Genomic DNA, 21,690 nt, shown 5'->3' with positions numbered 1-21,690 from the left:
CATTTTTGTCTTTGTGTCCCAGTGCCTCCCACACTCTCTGGACACAATGCTTATTGAATCATTGGATAACATATTTTCTCTCTGTAACTCGATGGATAAACTTGTATCACCTCACTTTGAAGCCCAGTTGCTACAAGCTTCAGAGAGCCTTTCATATTTTATTCATATATAAGAACCCTTAATTAGCAATTAAAATGACCAGGTATAGTTCTTCCATACCATATTAATGGAAGGGGGGAGAGGCATCTGTTGAGCATGTTCTATGTGCCAGGAATCGTGCTAAACAATTCAGAAATATCTCATTTGTTTCTCCCCACAACTAGGGGATGTATGTGCTGTTTTTATCACCATTTTACAACTAACGAAACTGAGTCAAAAAGAGGTTAAAACTTTCCCAAGGTCACACAGGTAGGAAGTGTCTGAGAACTTAGAACTCAGGTCTTCATGTCCTTGGTAGGGTAAGTGGTTTACTTACTAGTACATCCTAATAATAACACTAGTTTCTCCTAATTATGCTTTCTGTTCACAAAACTTGAGAAGTTAGTTCAGACACCATTATGCCTAAGGAAAGATGGCTCATGTTTACAGTCTAAAAAGGAACACTGAAGCACTTTGTTGGCAATAGGGGTGGACTGGCCATTAGGCAGCCAGTACTTGGAGCATGCAGAGATATTCCCTGCCTGGGTGTAGCCTGAGACTACATGGAAGCTTGGGGTGAGCCTACTCCTGGTCACAATGATTCAGGAGTTGGTAATATGTAGCAAATAGCTATCTAATTGACTATGGAGCAAGAGCTGGTGGCATAAGGATTATTAAGCCAGAACTGAGTATGCATACAAAAGGGGTAATCTTGTGTTTGTTGCCATGTTTGAGCAAGTGTGATTGCTACTAAGCAGGGGTGGGTGGGGAGAGATGCAACTACTTCCTCTAAGAGAAAATCCAAGAGAGTATGCCAAGCTGCATGTTTAGGAGAGAAGAAAAAAAGAGTAAGAATAGAAATTCTCTCTCCCTTTAAATCCAATGACTGCGTGGCTCTTCCTGGCTCCATGACCAATGCTCTTCGAGGATTGCTGCATCATCCCAAAGTATTTCATTCCTGAGCACATGTATCCCTGGAAGTGGCTTGGGGAAGGTCATGTCAGTTCTACTCCTATTCCATTACGAGTGATTGATCAATTAATGTAGCATATACTGCAGATGACTAGGACAGAATGATGAAATAGATGAGTTTGGGAAATACATCTTAAGCCTTATGATGGTACCAAGTCATGATATAATAGTGATAGGGAATTTCAGTTATTTAGATGTCAGCTGGAACTCTTTCTGTGCCAAAAGTAGAATAGCTAATAACTTTTTGATTTGTTTAATGATCTGATTCTCCACCAAAAAGAGATGGAAATCTTACAGATAAATTACTATTCCATATCAGAGTTTATGGTAAAGGACAAAAGTAAATACCAGTATACTCTTAAAATGTACCCTAACTTTTGAGAGAGAATGTTTCAAATCATTCAGAGCAAGGATAAGTAGGGTCCCATGGCCTAAAATTCTATAGCGATGCTCTCAAAATGTGATTCTGAAGACAAATTCAAAGTGGTTCAGGAGGAATGTTCTCAAGAGAATTAAAAGAAAGACTGTGTGGTACAGTGTGAATAGTACTGGTTCTGGAGTCAGAGAACCTGGGTTCAAATCCTTCCTCTTCTACCTGTGTGACCTTGGGAAAGCCATTTAATTTCTGGCCCTCAATTTCTCTTTTCAAAGTGAGAGAGATGGACTAGACCACCACCTTTAAGATCCCTTCCAGCTTTAAATACATGATGCTGGACAGAGAACTAATCAAATAATATATTTTTTTTTCCAAAAGAGTCACTTGTAGAATATAGAAACTGGGGAAAGTAGCAGAAGATGAGTTTCAAAAGTATGACTTAGTAAAGATAATTTCAGAAGTGTTAAAGCTCAGAATGACTAGAGGCTGGCAAGAAAAGCTAAAGACAACCAAAAGGGCTGGGAGTATTTTTCTAGACTGAAATGAGGAAAAGAGCATAACTAAAGAAGGTGATAGGACTGGTTGTGGCAGATAAGACAACAATAACAGACAACAGGGAGGATGCAGAGATGCTCAATGCTTATTTTGTTTTTGTTTACGCCTTCCAAGGAGAATGATTTTTGCACTAGAAGAAACAGACTAAATATAGTTAATAAGGAGTTGATACTATTGTGTTTATGGAAAATACTGGCACTGGTAGTATGTAGGTATTCAGTATTTCCTCAGTCTGTGGAAGCTATTGATTTTTAATGAAATTGAATACCATTTCCAATACACAAATAAAACTGCATCTTTAGCTCATTGTATCATGAGGCTAAGATTCTGCTGCAAGAGTTGTGGGAAATGAAGCTCTAAGGACTTTTCCCATCAGGCATATGCCTACGACATATACAAGGAAAGAAATAATCTGACAACTGGAGCCGTCAAGGTGCAAAGGGAGTTGGATCTGCAGTTAGAAGGTATTGGTTCATTAAATATTGACTGCTGCTTGCTAGCAATAATCATATTTACTCTACAATGAAACTCCCTTTTAAAAGTAGTATCAAGGAACAATCTGACTAATAAAATGTTATATCAAACATTAATGGTACATATTTTGTTATCTATTGTACCACATGACAGAATTTCCCAGATAAAATTCAGACTTTATGTGCTAAGACTTCCACTTTTTTTAAAAAATAGAAAACTTTAAAAAATGTATCACACAATTTGCTTCCATTGATGCCTTCTTTTAGTTATTATTATGAATAATGGTCATTTTGCTCTTCCACAGATGAAAACACATATGGTATGTAACATATGAATAAATGGGTACTAACCAAGGAACTTTCTTTTTTTAATTTTTTTTTATTTTCAGTTTTCAACATTCACTTCCACAAGATCTTGAGTTCCAAATTTTCTCCCCATCTCATTCCTCCTCCCACCCCAAGCCACTGTGCATGCTGAATTCCCTTGCCCCTAATCTGCCCTCTATTCTATCTCCCCCCCCCCCGCCCCTTCTCTTATCCCCTTCTCCTTCTATTTTCCTAGGGCAGGGTAGATTTCTATACTTGATTGCCTGTATATTTTATTTCCCAGTCGCATGTGAAAACAATTTTTAACATTTGTTCTCAAAACTTTGGGTTCCAAATTTTCTCCCTTCCCACACACCCTCATTGAGAAGGCAAGCAACTCAATTCAGGTTATACTTGTGTAGTCATGCGAAACACTTCCATAGTAGTCAATGTTGTGAAAAACCATATTTCCCTTCATCCTATTTCACCCCATGTTTATTCTATTTTCTCTTTTGACCCTGTCCCTCCTCAGAAGCATTTACTTCTGATTATCCCCTCCCCCAATCTTCCCTTCCCTTTATCATTCTCCTGCTCTCTTACCCCCTTCCCCCCTATCTTCCTGTAGGGTAAGATAGATTTCCATACCCAATTAAGTGTGTGGGTTATTCCCTCCTTAAGTCAAATCCAATGAGGATAAGATTTACTCATTCCCTCTCACCTTCCCCCACTTCCCCTCCACTGTAAAAGCCTTTTCTTGTCTGTTTTATGTGAGATAATTTAACCCATTTTAACTCTCCCTTTCTCCTCCCAATATAATCCTCTCTCACTCCTTAATTTTATTCTCCAGATATCACCCCTTCATCTTCAACTCACCCTGTACTTACTCTCTCTCTTTCTCTCTTTCTCTCCCTCTCTATCAATCTATCACATGTAATTTTCCCCCTCCAACTACTCTAATACTGACAAAGGTCTCATGAGTTACAAATATCATCTTTCCAAGCAGGAATATAAATAGTTCAACTTTCTCTTTCCTGTTTACATTCTTCTCTTGAGTCTTATATTTGAAAGTCAAATGTTCTATTCAGCTCTGGTCTTTTCATGAAGAATGCTTGAAAGTCCTCTGTTTCACTGAATGTCCATTTTTCCCCCTGAAGGATTATACTCAGTTTTCTTGGGTAGGTGATTCTTGGTTGTAATCCTATCTCCTTTGACCTCTGGAATATCATATTGCAAGCCCTCTGGTCCCTTAATGTAGCTGCTCAATCTTGTGTTATCCTGATATTGTTTCCAAATACCTGAATTGTTTCTTTCTGACTGCTTGCAATATTTTCTTCTTGACCTGGGAATTCTGGAATTTGGCTACAATATTCCTAGGAGTTTTCATTTGGGAATCTCTTTCAGGAGGTGATCAGTGGATTCTTTCCATTTCTATTTTACCCTCTGGTTCTAGAATATCAGGGCAGTTTTCCTTGATAATTTCTTGAAAGATGTGTCTAGGCTGTTTTTTTGATCATGGCTTTAAGATAGTCCAATAATTTTAAAATTCTCTCTCCTGGATCTATTTTCCAGGTCAGTTGTTTTTCCAATGAGATATTTCACACTGTCTTCCAATTTTTCATTCTTTTGGTTTTTACAGTGTCTTGATTTCTCATAAAGTCACTAGCTTCCAATTGCTCCATTCCAATTTTTAAGGAAGTATTTTCTTCAGTAAGCTTTTGGCCAATTCTGCTTTTTCATCTGGCCAATTCTGCTTTTTAAGGCATTTTTCTCCTCATTGGCTTTTTGGACCTCTTTTGCCATTTGGGTTAGGCTATTTTTGAAGGTGTTATTTTCTTCAGTGTTTTTATGGGTCTCCTTTAGCAAGCAGTTGACTAGTTTTTCATGATTTTCTTGCATCACTCTCATTTCTCTTCCCAGTTTTTCCTCTACTTCTCTTACTTGCTTCTCAAAATTCCTTTTGAGCTCTTCCATGGCCTGGGACTGATTCATGTTTTTCTTGGAGGCTTTGGGATGTAGCAGCTTTGACTTTGTTGTCTTCTTCTGATTGTATTTTGATCTTCTTTGTCACCAAAAAGATTCTATGGTCTGACTTTTTTTTTGCATTTGCTCATGTTCCCAGCCAAATACTTGAGTTTTAAACTCTTTGTTAACGTAGGGGTCTGCTTCCGGTGTGGAGGATGTACTGTCCCAAGCTTCAGGGGTTTTGTGCAGCTGTTTTCAGAGATACTTCTAGGGACCTGTAAATATTCAGTTCTTCCAAGGTGGTACAATCAGGGGTGAGATGTTTACTCCTTTCCTGGCCTGTGCTCTGGTCTATGAGTGACCACAAGCACTCTTTTCTGCCTTGGAACTATGAGGAGGAGTTTCTCTTCATCACCACAAGCTCCACCACGTTAGCACTCCTCCTCACTCCAGGACCACCACTAGAACTGTGAACCAGATCTAAGCAAGGGCAAAGTGAGAGAACTCTTCCTCAGCACCAGCAAAGAGATGACTGCAATCCCTCTCAGATCAGCCACTCAATTTCCCCCTCAATCCGTGGGCCAAGAGCTGTGAAAGCAGCCACCACCCCGGGGCTCTGCCAGGACTGGGGCTGGGACTGAGCTTCTCTCTCCCCATGGTCACAGACCTTTCCTACTGACTTTCTAAGTTGTGTTTGGTGTTTGTGGGTTGAGAAGTCTGGAAACCGTCACAGCTGCCTGTGATTTCGTCCCCTGAGGACTGACTGAGGCCTGGTCTTTGCCTACATGCCCACGCTGATCTATGTTGCTCCCTTAGCCTGGCACAACAGATCTTTCCAATCAACCATCCAGGTTGTCTTGGGCTGGAAATTTGTTTCACTCTTTTTGTGGGTTCTGCTGTTCTAGAATTTGTTTAGAGACATTTTTATAGGTATTGGAGGGTTTGGGGAGGGGAGCTCAAGCAAGTCACCGCTTTTACTCTGCCATCCTGGCTCCACCTGAACTTGCTTTCTTAAATAAATATTGATGCCTTTTAGTTATGTATCACTTGTTCATAAAGATGGAGTATCAGATATGTAAATAGCTATATGCCCAACACAGCAACATAGCATAGCTGTTTTTCTATAAAATGAAGTGTTGATTCAAAGGCTACCACAACCTTCTGTCAAGTGGTTTTCTTCCTTTCTTGGAAAGTTTCTTCTTTTGTATTTCTATCATCAGACTCATCAATTCATTACTCACTCAGAACTATTACATCCACTACATTAGCACCTCCTTGTCAACTCAAACTTGTCTCTTTTATTTCTAGTAAATTAATTGATTCATTCTGGAGGAGAAATATTCTGCACTATTTCAGGAAGTTAGAGTATTTAGAGAGGTATTCTACTTCAAAGCCTACTTATTTTTCAGTATCAGAAAATACGAAAAAGTTTAAAGAAAGTTTAGTGACAGACCAAATTGAGCAGTCATTTTTAAGGTATTTAATGATGAAAATGACAGGTCAAGAAACAAATGAAAGATGGAATAAAATCAGCAAAAGTTTTTTATAACAAATTAGGACAGTAGAACCACCACTTTTGTTCTCTAACATCACAGTCCTAATATGCTTATAGAGAAAGTGAAGTTGCACTAAAGAAAACAAAAATGGTCTCATGTAGATGAGCTCCGTGCTGAAGGTGACACAATTTTGAAGACCTTAAGAAATTGAGTCACAACATATCTGAAAGGGGGGAGGAATCCAAAAGTGTAAGAAAAAATTCAGACCCTATTAATCCCCTCCCTCCCCATGGAGAAAATATAAATAAATACTGACCCATATGCCTACTTTCACATCTTTATAAGATTTTTGTGGGTATAATCAATATACATCCAGGAGATATTTGAGGGAGATATAGGTAGGGAATAGGCAAGATTTCACAAACAGTATTACACAGTAGACCAAATCTCTTCCATCACACAACTGACTAAAAGATAGAGAGAATACAAGCTCCAACTGTGCATTTATTGTTTGTAAAAAAGTATCTCATTTTGGTAAAATAAAATGCCATATTATAGGCTCTCTCCTCTAACAAGGTTATCTCCCATGCTTAAGCCAAAATTATATAAGATTTCTTAAAATACTATTAACAAAAGAGGTAACCTTGTTCAAACAACTTATGGTGACTGATTGGCAGTGAGGTATTGACAGGGAAATCTGATTTTGGCCTGTGAAGAAGATCCATTGCAGAGTTCAAGAAAAGGGATCACCATAACTTGTGATGTCCTCTAGATGCTCCTGTTTGTATATGGTATTCTCCTGATTATAGCAAGCCCCAGAACACTGCAGAGCGCCCTACATGAGATCCATAATCATGTTGAGTTTGGGTCTAACTGTTCTCACAGGCAAATCAAGTGCATGAAGAAAGCTCATTATCCAAACAATGATATGTAGTTGAATGAACAACCTTTGCAGCTCAGCCATCAATATTTCTCTTGGACAGTCACGGGAAATGGACAGTGAATTGGCCCCAATTTAACAAGGGAAAGAGTATAGAGGTTGGATTGCCTTTGAGAAATTGCAAAGTTCTTTTAGTGACCCTAACACTTTTCCTTGAAGCAAAGACCCATCTTTTAAATAATAACCCATCTTTTAAAAATAGCAGCTTTTTGGTGTTATACCACTCTTAACCATGGATCATGACAGTCTCCAAAGGAATGAATTGAAGACCTCTCAAACTGTAATTGCTAGAATTTCTAATATTATTTAATAATATTCACTAATATTCACAACTAAAAAATAGTGAAGGTGAGAATCCTTGTTTTATGCCTATTTTTAATGGGAACGCATCTAATATTTCTTTGTTGTGTTGATTCTTGGCTCATGGAAGAGATTCTTTATTATGTTAAGAAATGGGGAGAGTTCTAATGGACTCAAGATACACATTCTTAGATAAGTCCACTGTGTTGATCTGTTTTGCTATACATTACATACTTGTTACAGGGGAAGCTTTTATTAGTTGGGGAAAGCTATGAACTGGACCTTTGATCAATAGTTCGCTATTTGTATAGGGAACTTGTGAATGAAGAAACTCCCTCTACAATGCAGGCTACCATCTTCTCTACAACTTAAAGTCTTAGGTACCCAGAGTGCTAAGAAGCTAAGTTAACTTGCTTAGGGACACAAAGCCAATGTGTGTTAGTGGTAGGACCTAACCACAGATATTTCTGGCTTCATAGTCAACTTTCTACAGGCATTAATAAAACATTTTAACGCACAGAGGAAAACAAAAAGTGAAGAAGGGGACATAAGCACATGGAGAAATTTTGTTATTAACTTGTTAATATACATATGTGTATATATGTATGTATGTGTGTATATATGTATGCGTGTGTGCATTTTTTTAAAAAACTGAATGTAACGAATTCAGTTTCTTATGTCATCTTCTTTCTAGGTTCATCTTTATGTGCTCAAATGCTTATATGTGCCAATGGTTAAACTCACAATAAAAAATAAGCTTAAAAATCCTTTTAGACTTATATTTTTGTGTTTTTAAATTATCAATGAATAGTGATTTTTTACAAAAGCTTTCTTCTGCATCTATTGACATACGATAATTCATTTTTTAAAAATTTTTCATTTTTGTTTGTGTTTTTATTAGGAGGGGGAGATTTTTGGGACAGACCTGTGATTTAATTAATATAGGCAAGGGAACTCACAGTGAAGAAACTTCCTTTCACCAATGGAGATTTGTACCTCTTCTATAACTTATATAGTCTTAAAGAGTTGCCTAGGAGAACTGAGAGGTTAAATGATTTGTCCAGAGTCACACAGTGTGGTTCAGAGGTAGGATTTCAACCCTGGTCTTTCTGATTCTAAGGAACATCCTCTATTTCAGCACTTCTTAAACTGTGGGGTAACGAAAAATTTGGCAATAGTAAAATGTTTCTGAATGCGCAACAACCAAAAAATTAATTCAAAATCAGACATGTAATGAATCTGAGGTGTTTCTGGCAGCGCTTGCCCATGTCACATCACACAACTTCACCGCAGCCTTGGTTCTGAATGTGACACACATACTTTGCACTGCACATACCCTCAGGCCACACATCACCAACCAACGCTGCTGAAACACAGAAAGGGGTCACGAGTGGAAAAAGTTTAAGAAGCCCTGCTCTGGTCAATATTCCAGCCCACCTCACTTTTTTGAATATGCATCCTACATTTAAAAAATATAAGGTAGGTATTGCTCACCCAGGAGGGCAAAGGGGAGACACCTGGACAGCAGATGCGTACCATGACAAATTCTGTTTGCTTCTCAAATTTGCATGGGATTAAAAGGACCCAAGGGTCTCTTAGAAGATATGTAATTGACCCACTGAACTAAGACAGACCATGATGCTATTCAGTATGTCTTATGTGTCTTATTTTGTGCCTTTGCAAATTTCGTTTTCTAGCCAGGTATTTTTAGCCTGGGGTCTATGAACCTGTCATTTTAAAAAATATATATTGATAACTATATTTCAACATAATGGTTTCCTTTGTAATCTTATGTACTTTGTGCTTTTAGAAACATTATTCTGAGAAGGGGTTCATAGGATTTGTCAGACTGCCAAAAGGGTCTGTGATATCTATATAAAAAAAAAAAAGGTTAGGAACCTCTATTCTAAATTCATCATAAGTCTGAAGTTTGTCTGTAGTTCTTCCTTTTAATATACCTAATGAATCTGAAATGGTGAAATAAGGTACCTGGTTTCTATCTGTCCTTTGCTATGCCCATCAGTTTAACTTGACCAATAGTTGAGAGCTAGAGGTAAGCTTATCTGTGTAGATTAATTTGGAGGGAGCAGCCATGGAGTACAGATACAGAAGGCGAGGTCTAGGAGAGACTCATTGGCCTGTCTATGAGTCCACACGATGAGCATGGAAGAGTGTCTACCTCAACAAGATACGAAGCTGATAAAATATCTTGTCTATAGGATCCTCTAGAGGTCCCAGAGGGACCAGCCAGGACAAGGGTAAAAATTGATATTATCAGGTGGCTATATGTATAACCATTTCCCTAATTTCAACTGTCTTTACTAGGCCTCCTAACAATCACGGGCTATTTTTTTCTTTAGCTAGGCAATGGGGTTAAGTGACTTGCCCACAGTCACACAGCTAGTGAGTGTTATGTGTCTGAGGCTGGATTTGAACTCAGGTCCTCCTGACTCCAGGGCCATAGCATTCTATCCACTGCCCCACCTAGCTGCCCCTGGGCTATTTTTAAAAGAGGGAAGTTGCTTAGCTTCTCCACAACTAGGTATAGAGTAGTTTTCCACTGATCTGCTAACTTGTGTGTCCCACGAATGCCAAGATTTCTTAGCAGGACTCTGTCATCTTGTTGAAGGTCCTGACAATGAATATAAGAACCATCTCACCATTTATTTCTTTTAGCATCCTTCCTGTTTTAAGATTTAGCTAAATGGTAAGCTTCTTCCCCCCTCCTGGATCACTTCCTTGTCATGGTAGAGGGGCTTGCATAGCTCAATGAAACCATGCACTATGCTGTACAGAATTGCCCAAGATGGTGGAGAGTTCTGACAAAAGATGATCCACTAGAGAAGGAAAGAGCAAACCACTCCAGTGTCTTTGCCAAGAAAACCCCATATGGGGTCATGAAGAGTCTGACACAACTGAATGACTGAACAAAAATAACAACAAAGCTTCTTTCAGTTTTTCAACTGAGAAACAAAATGGTCATGAGTCTATGCAGTCTCTATCTTCAGAGACTCCAAAACAAAGGATGACAGGTAAGTGTGGCTCGTGCCCCACCACCAGCAGGTAGGAGCCATTGACATCATTCTTGGAGAAGTTGTATGTATACACAAGAAAAGTTTTGAACTACTCTCAGTGTCCTCAGGATACAGTTGAAATGTTTAAGCTGTGGGTTCGCTTTAGGGTGAGTGTGTTGTCCTAGACTTCTTAATTCCAGACAAAACTAATACTGGCACATGCTTGAGGCAGGTGACCATCTTTAAAATAGTATTTGCAATTGTTTTCCAGCAGTACCAACAGGGCTTTTTTGTTTATATATTTCAGGGACACCACTCCCTACTGGTTCACCTCCTTACCTATCTGGCTATTCCTTCTCAGTCTCCTTTGCTAAGTTGTCATCCAATACATAGCTTCTAACCAAAGGTATCCCACAGGGCTTTGTCCTGGGCCCTCTGTTCTTCTCCCTCCATACTACTTTGTTTGATTTCATCACCTCCTATGGATTTAATTATCATCTCTATGCTGATTATTATTATTATTATCTACCTATCCTGTCCCAACCTCTCTGCTGACCTCTAGTCTCACATCTCCAAGTACCTTTCAGACATAGCAAATTGGATGTCCAGTATAATATCTTAAATTCAACATGTCCAAAACTGAACTCATCTTTTCGCTTAAAACTTGCACCCTTCCAAACTTCCCTATTACTGAAGAGGACACCATCATCCTCCCTGTCTTACAGGCTTGCAACCTAGGTGTTATCCTTAGCTCCTCACTATCTCTCACACCTCTATCCAATCTGTTGCCAAGGCTGGTAGATTTCACCTTTATAACATTTCTTGAATACGACCCTTTCTCTCCTCTATTATTGTCACCACTTTGGTGTAGGCACTCACCACCTCACACCTGGACTGTTGTAATAACCTCATGCATGGTCTGCCTTCCACAAGTCTCTCCCCACTCCCACACATCCCCCTACTCAGCCACCAAAGTGATCTTCCTAAAAAAAGCAGGTTTGAAAATGTTGCCCTCCTACTCAATAAACTCCAATGGCTTCCTATCAGCTCTACAATCAAATACAAAATCCTCTGTTAAATGTGAAAAGATCTTCATAATCTAGCCCTCCCCCCTATCTTTCCAGTCTTCTTATACTTTAGATCCCACCCCCCCTACTCCACATACACTTTTCAATGCAGTCACGTTGGCCACCTTGTGGTTCTGTGAACAAGACATTCCACCTCTTTACCCTGGGCATTTTCTCTAGCTGTCCCTCCTGCCTAGAATGCTTTCTCTCTTCATCTTGATCTCCTTCAACTCCCAACTAATATCCCATCTTCTTTCCCAATCCCTCTTGATTATTCCCTTAGCTAATTATTTTCTATTTCTCCTCTATATGCCTTGGTTGTATACGTTTGTTTGCTTGCTTGTTGTCTCCCCCACTAGATTGTGAGCACCTTGAGGACCGGGACTATCTTTTGCCTTTCTTTGTAACCCCAGTGCTTAGCACAGTGCCTGGCACATAGTAGACACTTAATAAAGACATACTAACTATTGACTACGACTATGGATAAATGACATCTGGCTATTGACTCATTCTCAGGTGGGTAGCTAGAAATGGGAAAAATTAGAGAGCAGCTTCATGTATGTAGCAGCAGGACTTTTTTGAAGATCCCATTGATTTCCTTCCTGGAAAGGGCAGGCCTCTATCTATCTGATCACAATTCTGCCTATTATGGATCTTAAATAGCATGAAGGCACATTCCAGGAATAGACAGTTCTGAGACTCAACTTTACCAAGAACAGAAAAGAATTAAAAGAAACTAGGCCTAGCACAATTAAACGAGGTCAGTTTTTAATACTCCTTTGCCACTTCCAGGTCATCTCCCTGCCACCTCCATCACTCAGTAACCTCTCCTCCTTTCAGGTTCAAAATATCTACATCTACCATCCAATCAAAAACTCAGTAGCTCTTGTCTACAGTGACCTCTAGGTCACTGCCCTTCCTTCCTCAACGAGTTCAATACCTGACTCACAAATTTTCTCTCTTTCCCAACTTCTGCCCTCATACTAGGGGACTTCAACATATACACTGACTCTCCTTCAAACACCCTAACCACTACATTTCTCAACCTACTCATTTCCCACGACTTACTCTTACACTCCACCTAAGCCATATACAAAAGTAGTCACAGACTTGATGCTGCCATCACCTATGATTGCATCATTCTCCATGTTCAAGGAGTCTGGCATTTCCTTATCTGACCATAATCTGTTACCTTTTTTCTCCCTCTGCCTTCCTTTATAAAACCTCATTCTTTGAATGCACCATGACCTCTAATCTCTTGACCCTTTAATTCTTTCCTAAGCCCTCACCTCTGCATTAGTGATTCTTTCCTCTTTTCCTCATCTTGACCATTTGATGAATGAGTTAAACTCTACACTGTTCTCTTCTCTTGAGTCTTTGGCCCCCTTATCATATCATTTATTGTGCCTGGTCAAGCCTCAACCTTGGATCACTCCTATCACCTGCTTTCATTTCTACACACATGCTGCCGAATAAAGATATAGAAAATCACAGAATTGCTCTGACTGGGTCAACTACAAATTTAGATTACATAACCTCAACTGGATCCTTCATTGCTGCTGGGCAATCCTCCTATATTTTCCTTATAAACTCATTATCCCACTCCACAGCAGCTCTTCCAAACCTTTTCATCGCTCCTCAAACATTCCATAGCTCTCTCTCCTGTTATCTTTTCAGCTGAGAACTTGCCTGATATATTATAGAAAAAAAAAATTGAGGCCATTTACTGGGAGCTCCATACTTTCGCCTCTTCCCCACCTCATATCACTTAAATGCCTTCTGCCACTATCTCCTTCACTCCTGTCTCACATGACCTCACTCATTACCAAGGCAAACCCCTCTACCTGCACAAGCAATCCCATTCCAAACCATCTCTTTCAATAGACACCTCCTCTGTTATCCCTACTTACCTTCAATCTCTCCTTATCTATTAGAACCTTCTCTCCTGCCTATAAACATGCTCATGTCTCTCTCTTCAAAAACCCTCACCTGATCCTTCCATCTCCACAAACCATCACCCAATATCTCCTTTGCCCCTTGAAGCTGAACTCATTGAGAAAGCTGTCTAACAATAGGTACCTCCACTTTCTCTCTCTCTCTCTCTCTCTCTCTCTCTCTCTCTCTCTCTCTCTCTCTCTCTTAACCCTTTAGATCCTGGCTTCCAACCTCATCATTCCACTGAAACTGCTCTCTCCAAAGCTGCCAATGATCTTTTAATTGCCAAATCCAATAGCCTTTTCTCAATCCTCATTCTTCTTGATTTCTATGCAGACTTGGCACTATTTATCACCTGCTTCTCTTTGATACTCTCTTCTCTCTCTAGATTTTTGGGACATCACTCTTTCCTGGTTCTCCTTCTACCTACCTGCTCCTTCTCAGTCCCCTTTGCTAGATCCTCATCTAGGTTATGCCCTCTAAGCATAGTTATCCTTCAGGGTTTTATCTTGGGCTCACTACTCTTTCTCCCTCTGTGCAATTTCACTTGGTGATCACATCAGCTCCCATGGATTTAATTATCATTTCTATGTCTAAATCTACCTATCCTGCTCTAATTTCTCTGATGACCTCCAGTATCACATCTCCAACTGCTTCTCAAACATCTCAAATTGGATGTCCAGTTGATATCTTAAATTTTAACATGCCTAAAACTGAACTCATTATATTTCCCACTAAAATTATCCCCTCCTAAATTTCCCTATTATTATAGAAGGCACCACCATTCTCTCAGTCCAACTGGCTTGTAACCTAGGTGTTATCCTCAACTCTTCATGATCTCTTACTTCCGATATCCAATCAGTTGCCAAGATCTGTAGATTTCGATTGTGCAACATCTCTCAAACATGTCCCTTTCTTTCCTCTAATACTGCCATCACCCTGGTGTACGTCTTCATTACCTCATCCATGGATAATATTGCATTAGCTTGTGATGAATCAGCCTAACTCATCTCTCCTTATTCTACTCCATCTTCCATTCAACTGTCAGTGTTTACCTAAGGCACAGGTCTGAAGACATCACTCTCTTAATCAATAAACTCCAATGCCTCCCTATCATCTCCAGGATCAAATAACAAAATCCTCTGTTAGTGTTCAAAGCCCTTCATAATCTAGCCATTTCTGTCCCCCTTATCCCCACCTTTTTAGTCTTCTTACACTGGTTACCCCACCCCTCCACATACACTTCAATTCAGTGACACTGGCCTCCTTGCTGTTTTGCAAAGAAGACACTCTAAGTCTCAGCTCTGGGAATTTTCTCTAATTGTGCCTCATATGCCTGTAATGCTCTCCCTCCTAATCCTTCCCTCCCAGCTTCCCTAGCTTCCTTCAAGTTCTAATTAATATCCCACCTTCTATAGGAAGCCTTTCCAAACCTCTCTTAATTCTAGTGCCTCCCTTCTGTTATTTCCTATTTATCCTGTATATAGCTTGTTTGTACATATTTTGCTTATTTGTTTGCTTATTGTCTCTCCCATTATAATGTGAGCTCCTTGAGGGCACGGACTGCAAATAAGTTGAACATGTAAAGATTCTTTTAGTTGGGTAAATATTTCTGCCTTCTCACCTTCTATACTTAAGTCTCTGTTTTTCTTACTTTTAATGTGTTTGCCTAGGAAAACAGCATCCTAGGAAAAAAGAAAACTAAAAACAAGGGCAAATACGAATAAACATAGTATTCTAATGTGAATAATTGATTTACCTGAGATATTTCTGCTAAATAGGCCCGTCGTTCATCATTGGTCTTATGGAAAGCCTAAATTAAAGACACATATTAATTCAACATTAAATAATGTTAACAATATTATTAATAAATTTGAATTATCTAGGAACTTCTTAAGTTACATATTTCTTATAAGGCTTTCATTATACTATTTACTGTGCATATAATACATATACTACATATATACAAGACATCAAATGGCATAATAATTTCTAAAAAGAGTTGTTTGTTGAACAGAATAAAAACAAACCTTTGATGCTTGTTCCAGTCTAAGCTCATACTCTTTTACTTGATACTCAAGACTTCGTTTTTCTTTTTCTAGCTGTTTAAGTAATTGATTTAAAGAATTCTGGAATTATACAAAACAAATTTATTACATATATTCATCAATAATTACAGAATTTTGTACAACCTAGATTTTAAATTATATGCTTCAAACTCTGTATAGGAATTTTTTTCAATGCTGACACTATATTCAAAAGAAATACAGGGACAAACATTCAAAGAATAAATAGTATTTTTAGTTGCATACTTCACATTATAACCTTAACCTTCTCATAGACTTTCTTTCTTTAAGAGATTTCTCAGGAAACTTATAGTTAAAAGGCAATTTGAAAGACAGTAGAGAAGCCTAGCTCCTATCAATAGGAATAATATCTCAAAAAGAACCTAGAATGAACAATCATAAAGAAAACCAAAAAGAGACAAAAGCAAGCTCCTCAACCCAATCTAAAAACTGTACAAATGACACTCTGAAGCTGGCAAAGACTGTTAGAGGGGTCACACAACAGAAATTGGAGTAAAACTCCAGTTAATATAATTGAATGTAGAGGCTAGAAAACCAGCACAAACTCCTGCCATAAAATGGGCTTGGCAGGCGTAGGCTGGGGAAAAGAGTCATTCCAGAATAGACAGAATGAGACATTGTAAATAACCTGAATTGGAGTGCTGCAAGCCATTATGAGCTTCAGTAACCAGAGGCCTGAAGTCAGAGCAGAACAGAATCAAGGGACAGACCTGACCCTAAAAGGCAAATGAGGAGGGAGATATGTTTAAACTATGCGTTCTCTGGAGTACTATGAGCAACAGCAATAGATAAAGACAACTAAGGACTTAAGGACTGATGCTAGGGGTGTTATGCAAGAGGTCTAACACCAGCATGATTGCCAACATCTGACTGGTTCTTGTCAGGGCCACAGAGAAAATGGAACCAGCTCCCAATTGTGGCTTCCAATTCAAGAAGATGGAGAGATTTACTGAAGCTAGAAACTATTTAGATCACTAGAAGACTGTGGTAGAAATCAAGAATTAAGGCGAAAATTGGAGCCTAGTACCAGCCATCTCATCCAGACAGAAATTAGCAGCAGACCCAGAATACAGAAGGACAGAATTTATTTAAAAAAAAAAAAAGTCTTGTCAAATCCATCCAATAACGCAAGAGTGGTCTGGTCTGAGCACAGAGTCCCCAGTCCAAGAAATGAGGCTGGAAATATGAGTAAACAGAAGAAAATACCAAAAACAATGATGAAACTACATAGGCTTAGAGAAGCCAAAAGGGCAAATCCAGAAGAGAGTAATGACATAACAACTATAACCAGAGTTTCAGAGGGAAAAACAAAATGGCTTGGCTATAAAGCCTATACAAATACCTGAAAAAATGAAGATTTTTTTAAAAAATGAAATTATAAATGAAATTAAAGTTCAAGAGGAAAATATTGAAAGAAAAATAGAATAAAAAGTGGAAACTTTTACTTGAGTGGTAGATTCCACAAAAAATAAAGTGGAGTAAACATAACTCAACAACTTCATGAGACAAGAAGTATTAAAAGAAAGTCAAAAGGCTAAAAAAAAAAATAAATTGTAAAGTACTGATGATCAAAATAAATAACTTGGAAAACAGGTTAAGGAAAAATAATTTACAAATCAGGATTGCTTCTTAAGGTGGCAGCATGAAACATTATAACAGAAATCCAGCTCTTCTACATGTTCTCTAACAAAAATCTATGAAGGCCACCTGATCAAATAATGGTTGAAAAATTCAAAGAAAAATAATAGTAACCTCTCTCATCTAGCCTATGACAGCACACACACACACAACACACACACACCCCATACGCCAGTAGCTTGTGGGGTTCTTCAGCCTGAGAAGCCAGTGGCAGTACAGGCAAACAATTCAGAAGTCTGCTAGCATTCTGATCAGATAAACTACAGGGACATCTGAAACCTGCCCAGAGTGCTCAAACAAGGAAGCTTCAAGTGGGTCAAAAATTCCAAATTCTTTGATACTCTTACCACTAACATAGGACCAAAAACTGGCAGTGCTCTGACTGGGACACCCTAGAAGGGCCAGAAATCTGCAATACTCTGACCTGAGGTGATACAGAGGTCCCTGAAAACTGATACACTTAGAACCCATAGGATGCAGGGGGACCTGAAACCTGTCAGGGTTCTGAATACAAACACACCATTGGAGATGGAAACTAATGACAGGAGCCCAAGAAATTGAGCTCAGGACCAAAAACACTGATATTTCCTAACTCCCATTCAAGAGTATAGAAGAAGGCAGAGCCTAGCCCTGGCACTGGTCTAATGTCCACAAATAAGAAACTGAGGCTGGAGATAGGAGTAAACACAAAAATACACTGAACACTATAAAGAAATATTATGGATCATATGATGTTCAAGAGGTTTGAAAACCAAAAGAGTATAACTCCACATTAATTATAAGAAGAACAGACATTGCTTGGATCCCAAAGGCTACAAGCCTACATGGAAAGACATACACAAGAGATTCAAAAAATCAAATTATAAGTGAAATAAGAGCTCTGGATGAAGGAATTAGAAAAAAGAATAGCTTGGAACAGAAGCAGGAAATTACCCAAATAACAAACTTCTTAAAAAATATAAGCAGAGACCTCAACTTAATGACTTCATGAGAGAAAAAAAAAGGTTAGAACAAAGGCAAAAGACTGAAAAAAATGGAAACAAATATAAAGGATCTTATTTAAAAAACAACAAAAACAAAAAACCTGGAAAAAATAAATGACAATGTAAGAATCATCTGACAAAACAAAAAACTTGGATACCCTACTATTTGAAGAAATCATAAAATGAAAGCTACTCAGATCTATAAAAATCAGAAGACAAACTAAAATAAAATTGATGAGTCACCTCCTGAAAGTAACCTCAAGATGAAAATATCCAAGAATATTATTGCCAAAATACAGAAATTCTAGGTCAAATAAAAATATTGCAAGCATCCAGAAAAGGAAAGAGTTTAAGTACCAAGCAACCATAGTCATAATTACATAAGACTTGAGAGTAACGATTATAAAGAGAAGAAAATCTTGGGATATGGCATTACAAAAGGAAAAATGAAGGTTTACAATAAAAAAAATAACCAAACTTGCAAGACTGAGTATAATCCTACATGAGAAAAAAATGGAAACTTAATGACCAGAAAGCTTTCGATTATTCCGGGTGAAAAAGTAAGCGCTGAGTAGAAATTCTGAAATGCGAACACCAGAATTAAGAGAAATCTAGAAAGGTAAATACATTTGTGCTATTGGAAGGGGTGAAATGAAGGAGTTCTTACATTCTAATGTGGGGAAAACAGACAAGTATCTTTTCAGAACCTTAATGTCTTTAAGGGTAACAGTAGGAGTTAAATAAGACAGAAGGCATAGGAATTGATTTTGTTCTGCTTAAATGGTTTTAAGGGAAGGAAAAGAGAGAAAAAGAGAAATATATTAGGGAAGAAGTGAGGAAGAAGAGGGTAGAACTACTACTTTTTAATGGGGTGTAGGAGATGACTATACAAACAAGGAGAAAGGTATGGGGGCAGCAGACATTACATGAACTTTACTCTTATCTGAACCAGACAAATGAGGCTTGCATACACATGCACAGACACAAAGAGTTTTGTCAGAAATATTTTCAACTCAACAGAGAAACAGGCAAAAATAGTAAGAGGAAGAATGGGACTATAAGACAGTACAAGTGGGAAGAAAATAGCCACAACCAAAACAAATTTCAACTTCTGAGGGTAAATCACTAATGAGAGAATAAAAGGAAAGCAGTACAGGATAAGAATATATGATTGGGGTCCACACAAGGGGAAGAAAGGAGTTACAATGGAATGAAAGCAGACCATTTTAATTTTGGACTCTAGTGCTGATCAAATTTCTTCTCTTTTACCACCTCTTACAATACAATGAACATTGATTAAGTGCCTACTGTGTGCTAAGCACTGTGGTAAATACTGGGAATATAGCTTTTTTTTTTTTTGCCTTTTTGGTGATGCAATCAGGGTTAAGTGACTTGCCCAGGGTCACACAGCTAGTAAGTGTTAAGTGTCTAAGGTTGGATTTGAACCCAGGTCCTCCTGATTCCAAGGCCAGAGCTCTACTCACTGTACCACCTAGCTGCCCTGAATATAGCTTCTTTCTAAAAGGGAGAGTTGAGAGGGAAAGGAAGGCAGGGAGGAATAGTTGGATTGATATAGCACTAAATTTGTGAGCTAATTTAGTTAGTGTCATTTTTATAGGCCTAACCATGAATGACTTTTTTTTTTTTGGTAGGAAGGCTTCCATATATCAAAGAAAAATGTTCCAAATCATACAAGGCTATTCCTCATTCAAGAGAAATTAAAACAAACCAAAAACCAAAAACTAAACCATGACAGACTATAGAAACAAAAGTAATTAGTTTTCACTCCAAAATAATTTATCATGAAAAGTTGAGCTTTCAATAGGAAAAGATAGATTTTCAGTAAAAGGGAACAATTAGATGCTTTGGGGCCTTCCCCATATTCTCTCCTTTATTATTCCATTTCTTCCAGTGCCCTATTATCCTAATCATATTCTTTGTCCTAATCATAACCTACAATCTACCTCCAGATGCTTAGTTAGGCACTACCTTTCTGCTAGTTACTACGTCCTCCTTTTCCAATCTTCGTCTTCTCGGAGAACCAGTTCAGTTCTACACTATCTGTGTCATTAAATCCCTTAGTCCTTCGTCTTATCACTGATCTTACCTTGCCATATCTCAACTCCTACCATCAGCCTCCCTTGCTTCTACTCTTATTCTACTGAAAGAAGCTAGAGGAAGACACAGAAATTATGTTGACTGGGGCCAATACAAATTTACATTATCAAATCTTAACCGGACCCTCACTATCGTGAGATAATCCTCCTACTTCTTCCAGTGAGGTATTTTACATTTTCTTCTATTTTTTTCATTTTTAACATTTTGTTTGATTCTTGATGTCTCATAGTCATTAGCTTCCACTTGCCCAATTCTAATCTTTAAGAAATTATTTTCTTCAGTTAGCTTGTGTACCCCCTTTTCCATTTGGCCAATTCTACTTTTTAAGGAGTTGTTTTCTTTTTACAAGCTGTTGACTCTTTTTTCATGATTTTCTTGCATCACTCTTCTTTTCTTAATTTTTCTTCTGCGTCTCTTAACTGATTTTTTAGCTTTTCCAGGAAGCCCTTTTGGGCTTAAGACCAATTCATAGTTGTATTTGAGGCTTCATGTGTAGGCATGTTAACATTGTTGTCCTCTTCTAAGTTTGTGTTTTGATTCCCTGCTGCCACAGCAGTTTTCAATGGTTAGGGCTTTTTTTTTCTTTTTGCTCATTTTCCAACTATTTCATGGTTTTTAGAGCTGAGTTCTGCTCCTGGGGCACAGGAGGCACTGTCCCAAGCTTCTTATGCCAAGGGCCTGGTCCTTGACTTTCTGGAGCTGGCAGTTTGCCCACTGTGCTGAAGTAGCCTGGCCTAGTCATGCCTCTTGTTCCTGTTGTACTTGTTCCCCTGGGGCTGGAAGCCTTACAACGGGCCCACTGTGCCACTGGCCTGCTGAGCCAGGACCAAGAGGCCACGGTTGCTGATCTGTCCTATTAGGGGTTAGGAGCCTTCTGCTGGCTTGCTTGGACACTGCCTGCACTGGGCTGTGTTCTTGTTGTACCCAGACTGTTTTCCATCACCTTTTCTTGTAGTCCTAAGTTATCCTGGGCTGGAAAATTGTTTCACACTCCAACCTTTTGAGGGTTCTGTCACTCCAGAATGCATTTTGAGGCTTAATTTAAAGTTATTTTGAGGGAAACTGGAAAACTCTCTGGCAACACTTGCCTTTTCCCCACCATCTTGGCTCCGCCTCACTTCTACTCTTTCCAAATCAATTTTCTATCCTATTCATCACAGCAGCTATTTTAAATCTTCTCTTCTTAAGCCTCTCCCAGAATCCCTACCTTCACTCTTTTAGCTGAAGATACCTTGCCAAAAAACTCTAAGGTCAAATAGCTCCCCTTCTTCTCCTCTCCTCCTCATCTTAAATTTCCATGAATCAACTACCTTTTCCTTCACTCAAGTCT

The 21,690-nt window shown here is 38.6% G+C and overlaps 1 protein-coding gene across 1 annotated transcript in view; it reads right to left on the bottom strand.

Annotated features, from left to right (window-relative positions):
• CCDC169 (coiled-coil domain containing 169) overlaps positions 1-21,690 on the bottom strand; it is a 50,574-nt gene that overhangs the window by 2,879 nt on the left and 26,005 nt on the right. The window contains exons 5-6 of the mRNA XM_078146168.1: positions 15,565-15,663; positions 15,294-15,347 (exon numbers count right to left, since the gene is read on the bottom strand). Of these exons, the coding sequence (XP_078002294.1) occupies positions 15,294-15,347; positions 15,565-15,663 (153 nt within the window). The remainder of the gene's footprint in view (positions 1-15,293; positions 15,348-15,564; positions 15,664-21,690) is intronic.

This window comes from Phascolarctos cinereus, unplaced genomic scaffold (assembly GCF_003287225.1).
Source record: "Phascolarctos cinereus isolate Bilbo 61053 unplaced genomic scaffold, phaCin_HiC Scaffold_726;HRSCAF=1367, whole genome shotgun sequence".
Lineage (NCBI taxonomy): Eukaryota > Metazoa > Chordata > Mammalia > Diprotodontia > Phascolarctidae > Phascolarctos > Phascolarctos cinereus.
The sequence above is the reverse complement of the archived record's forward strand: the minus strand, read 5'-3'. Positions and strand labels throughout refer to the sequence as shown.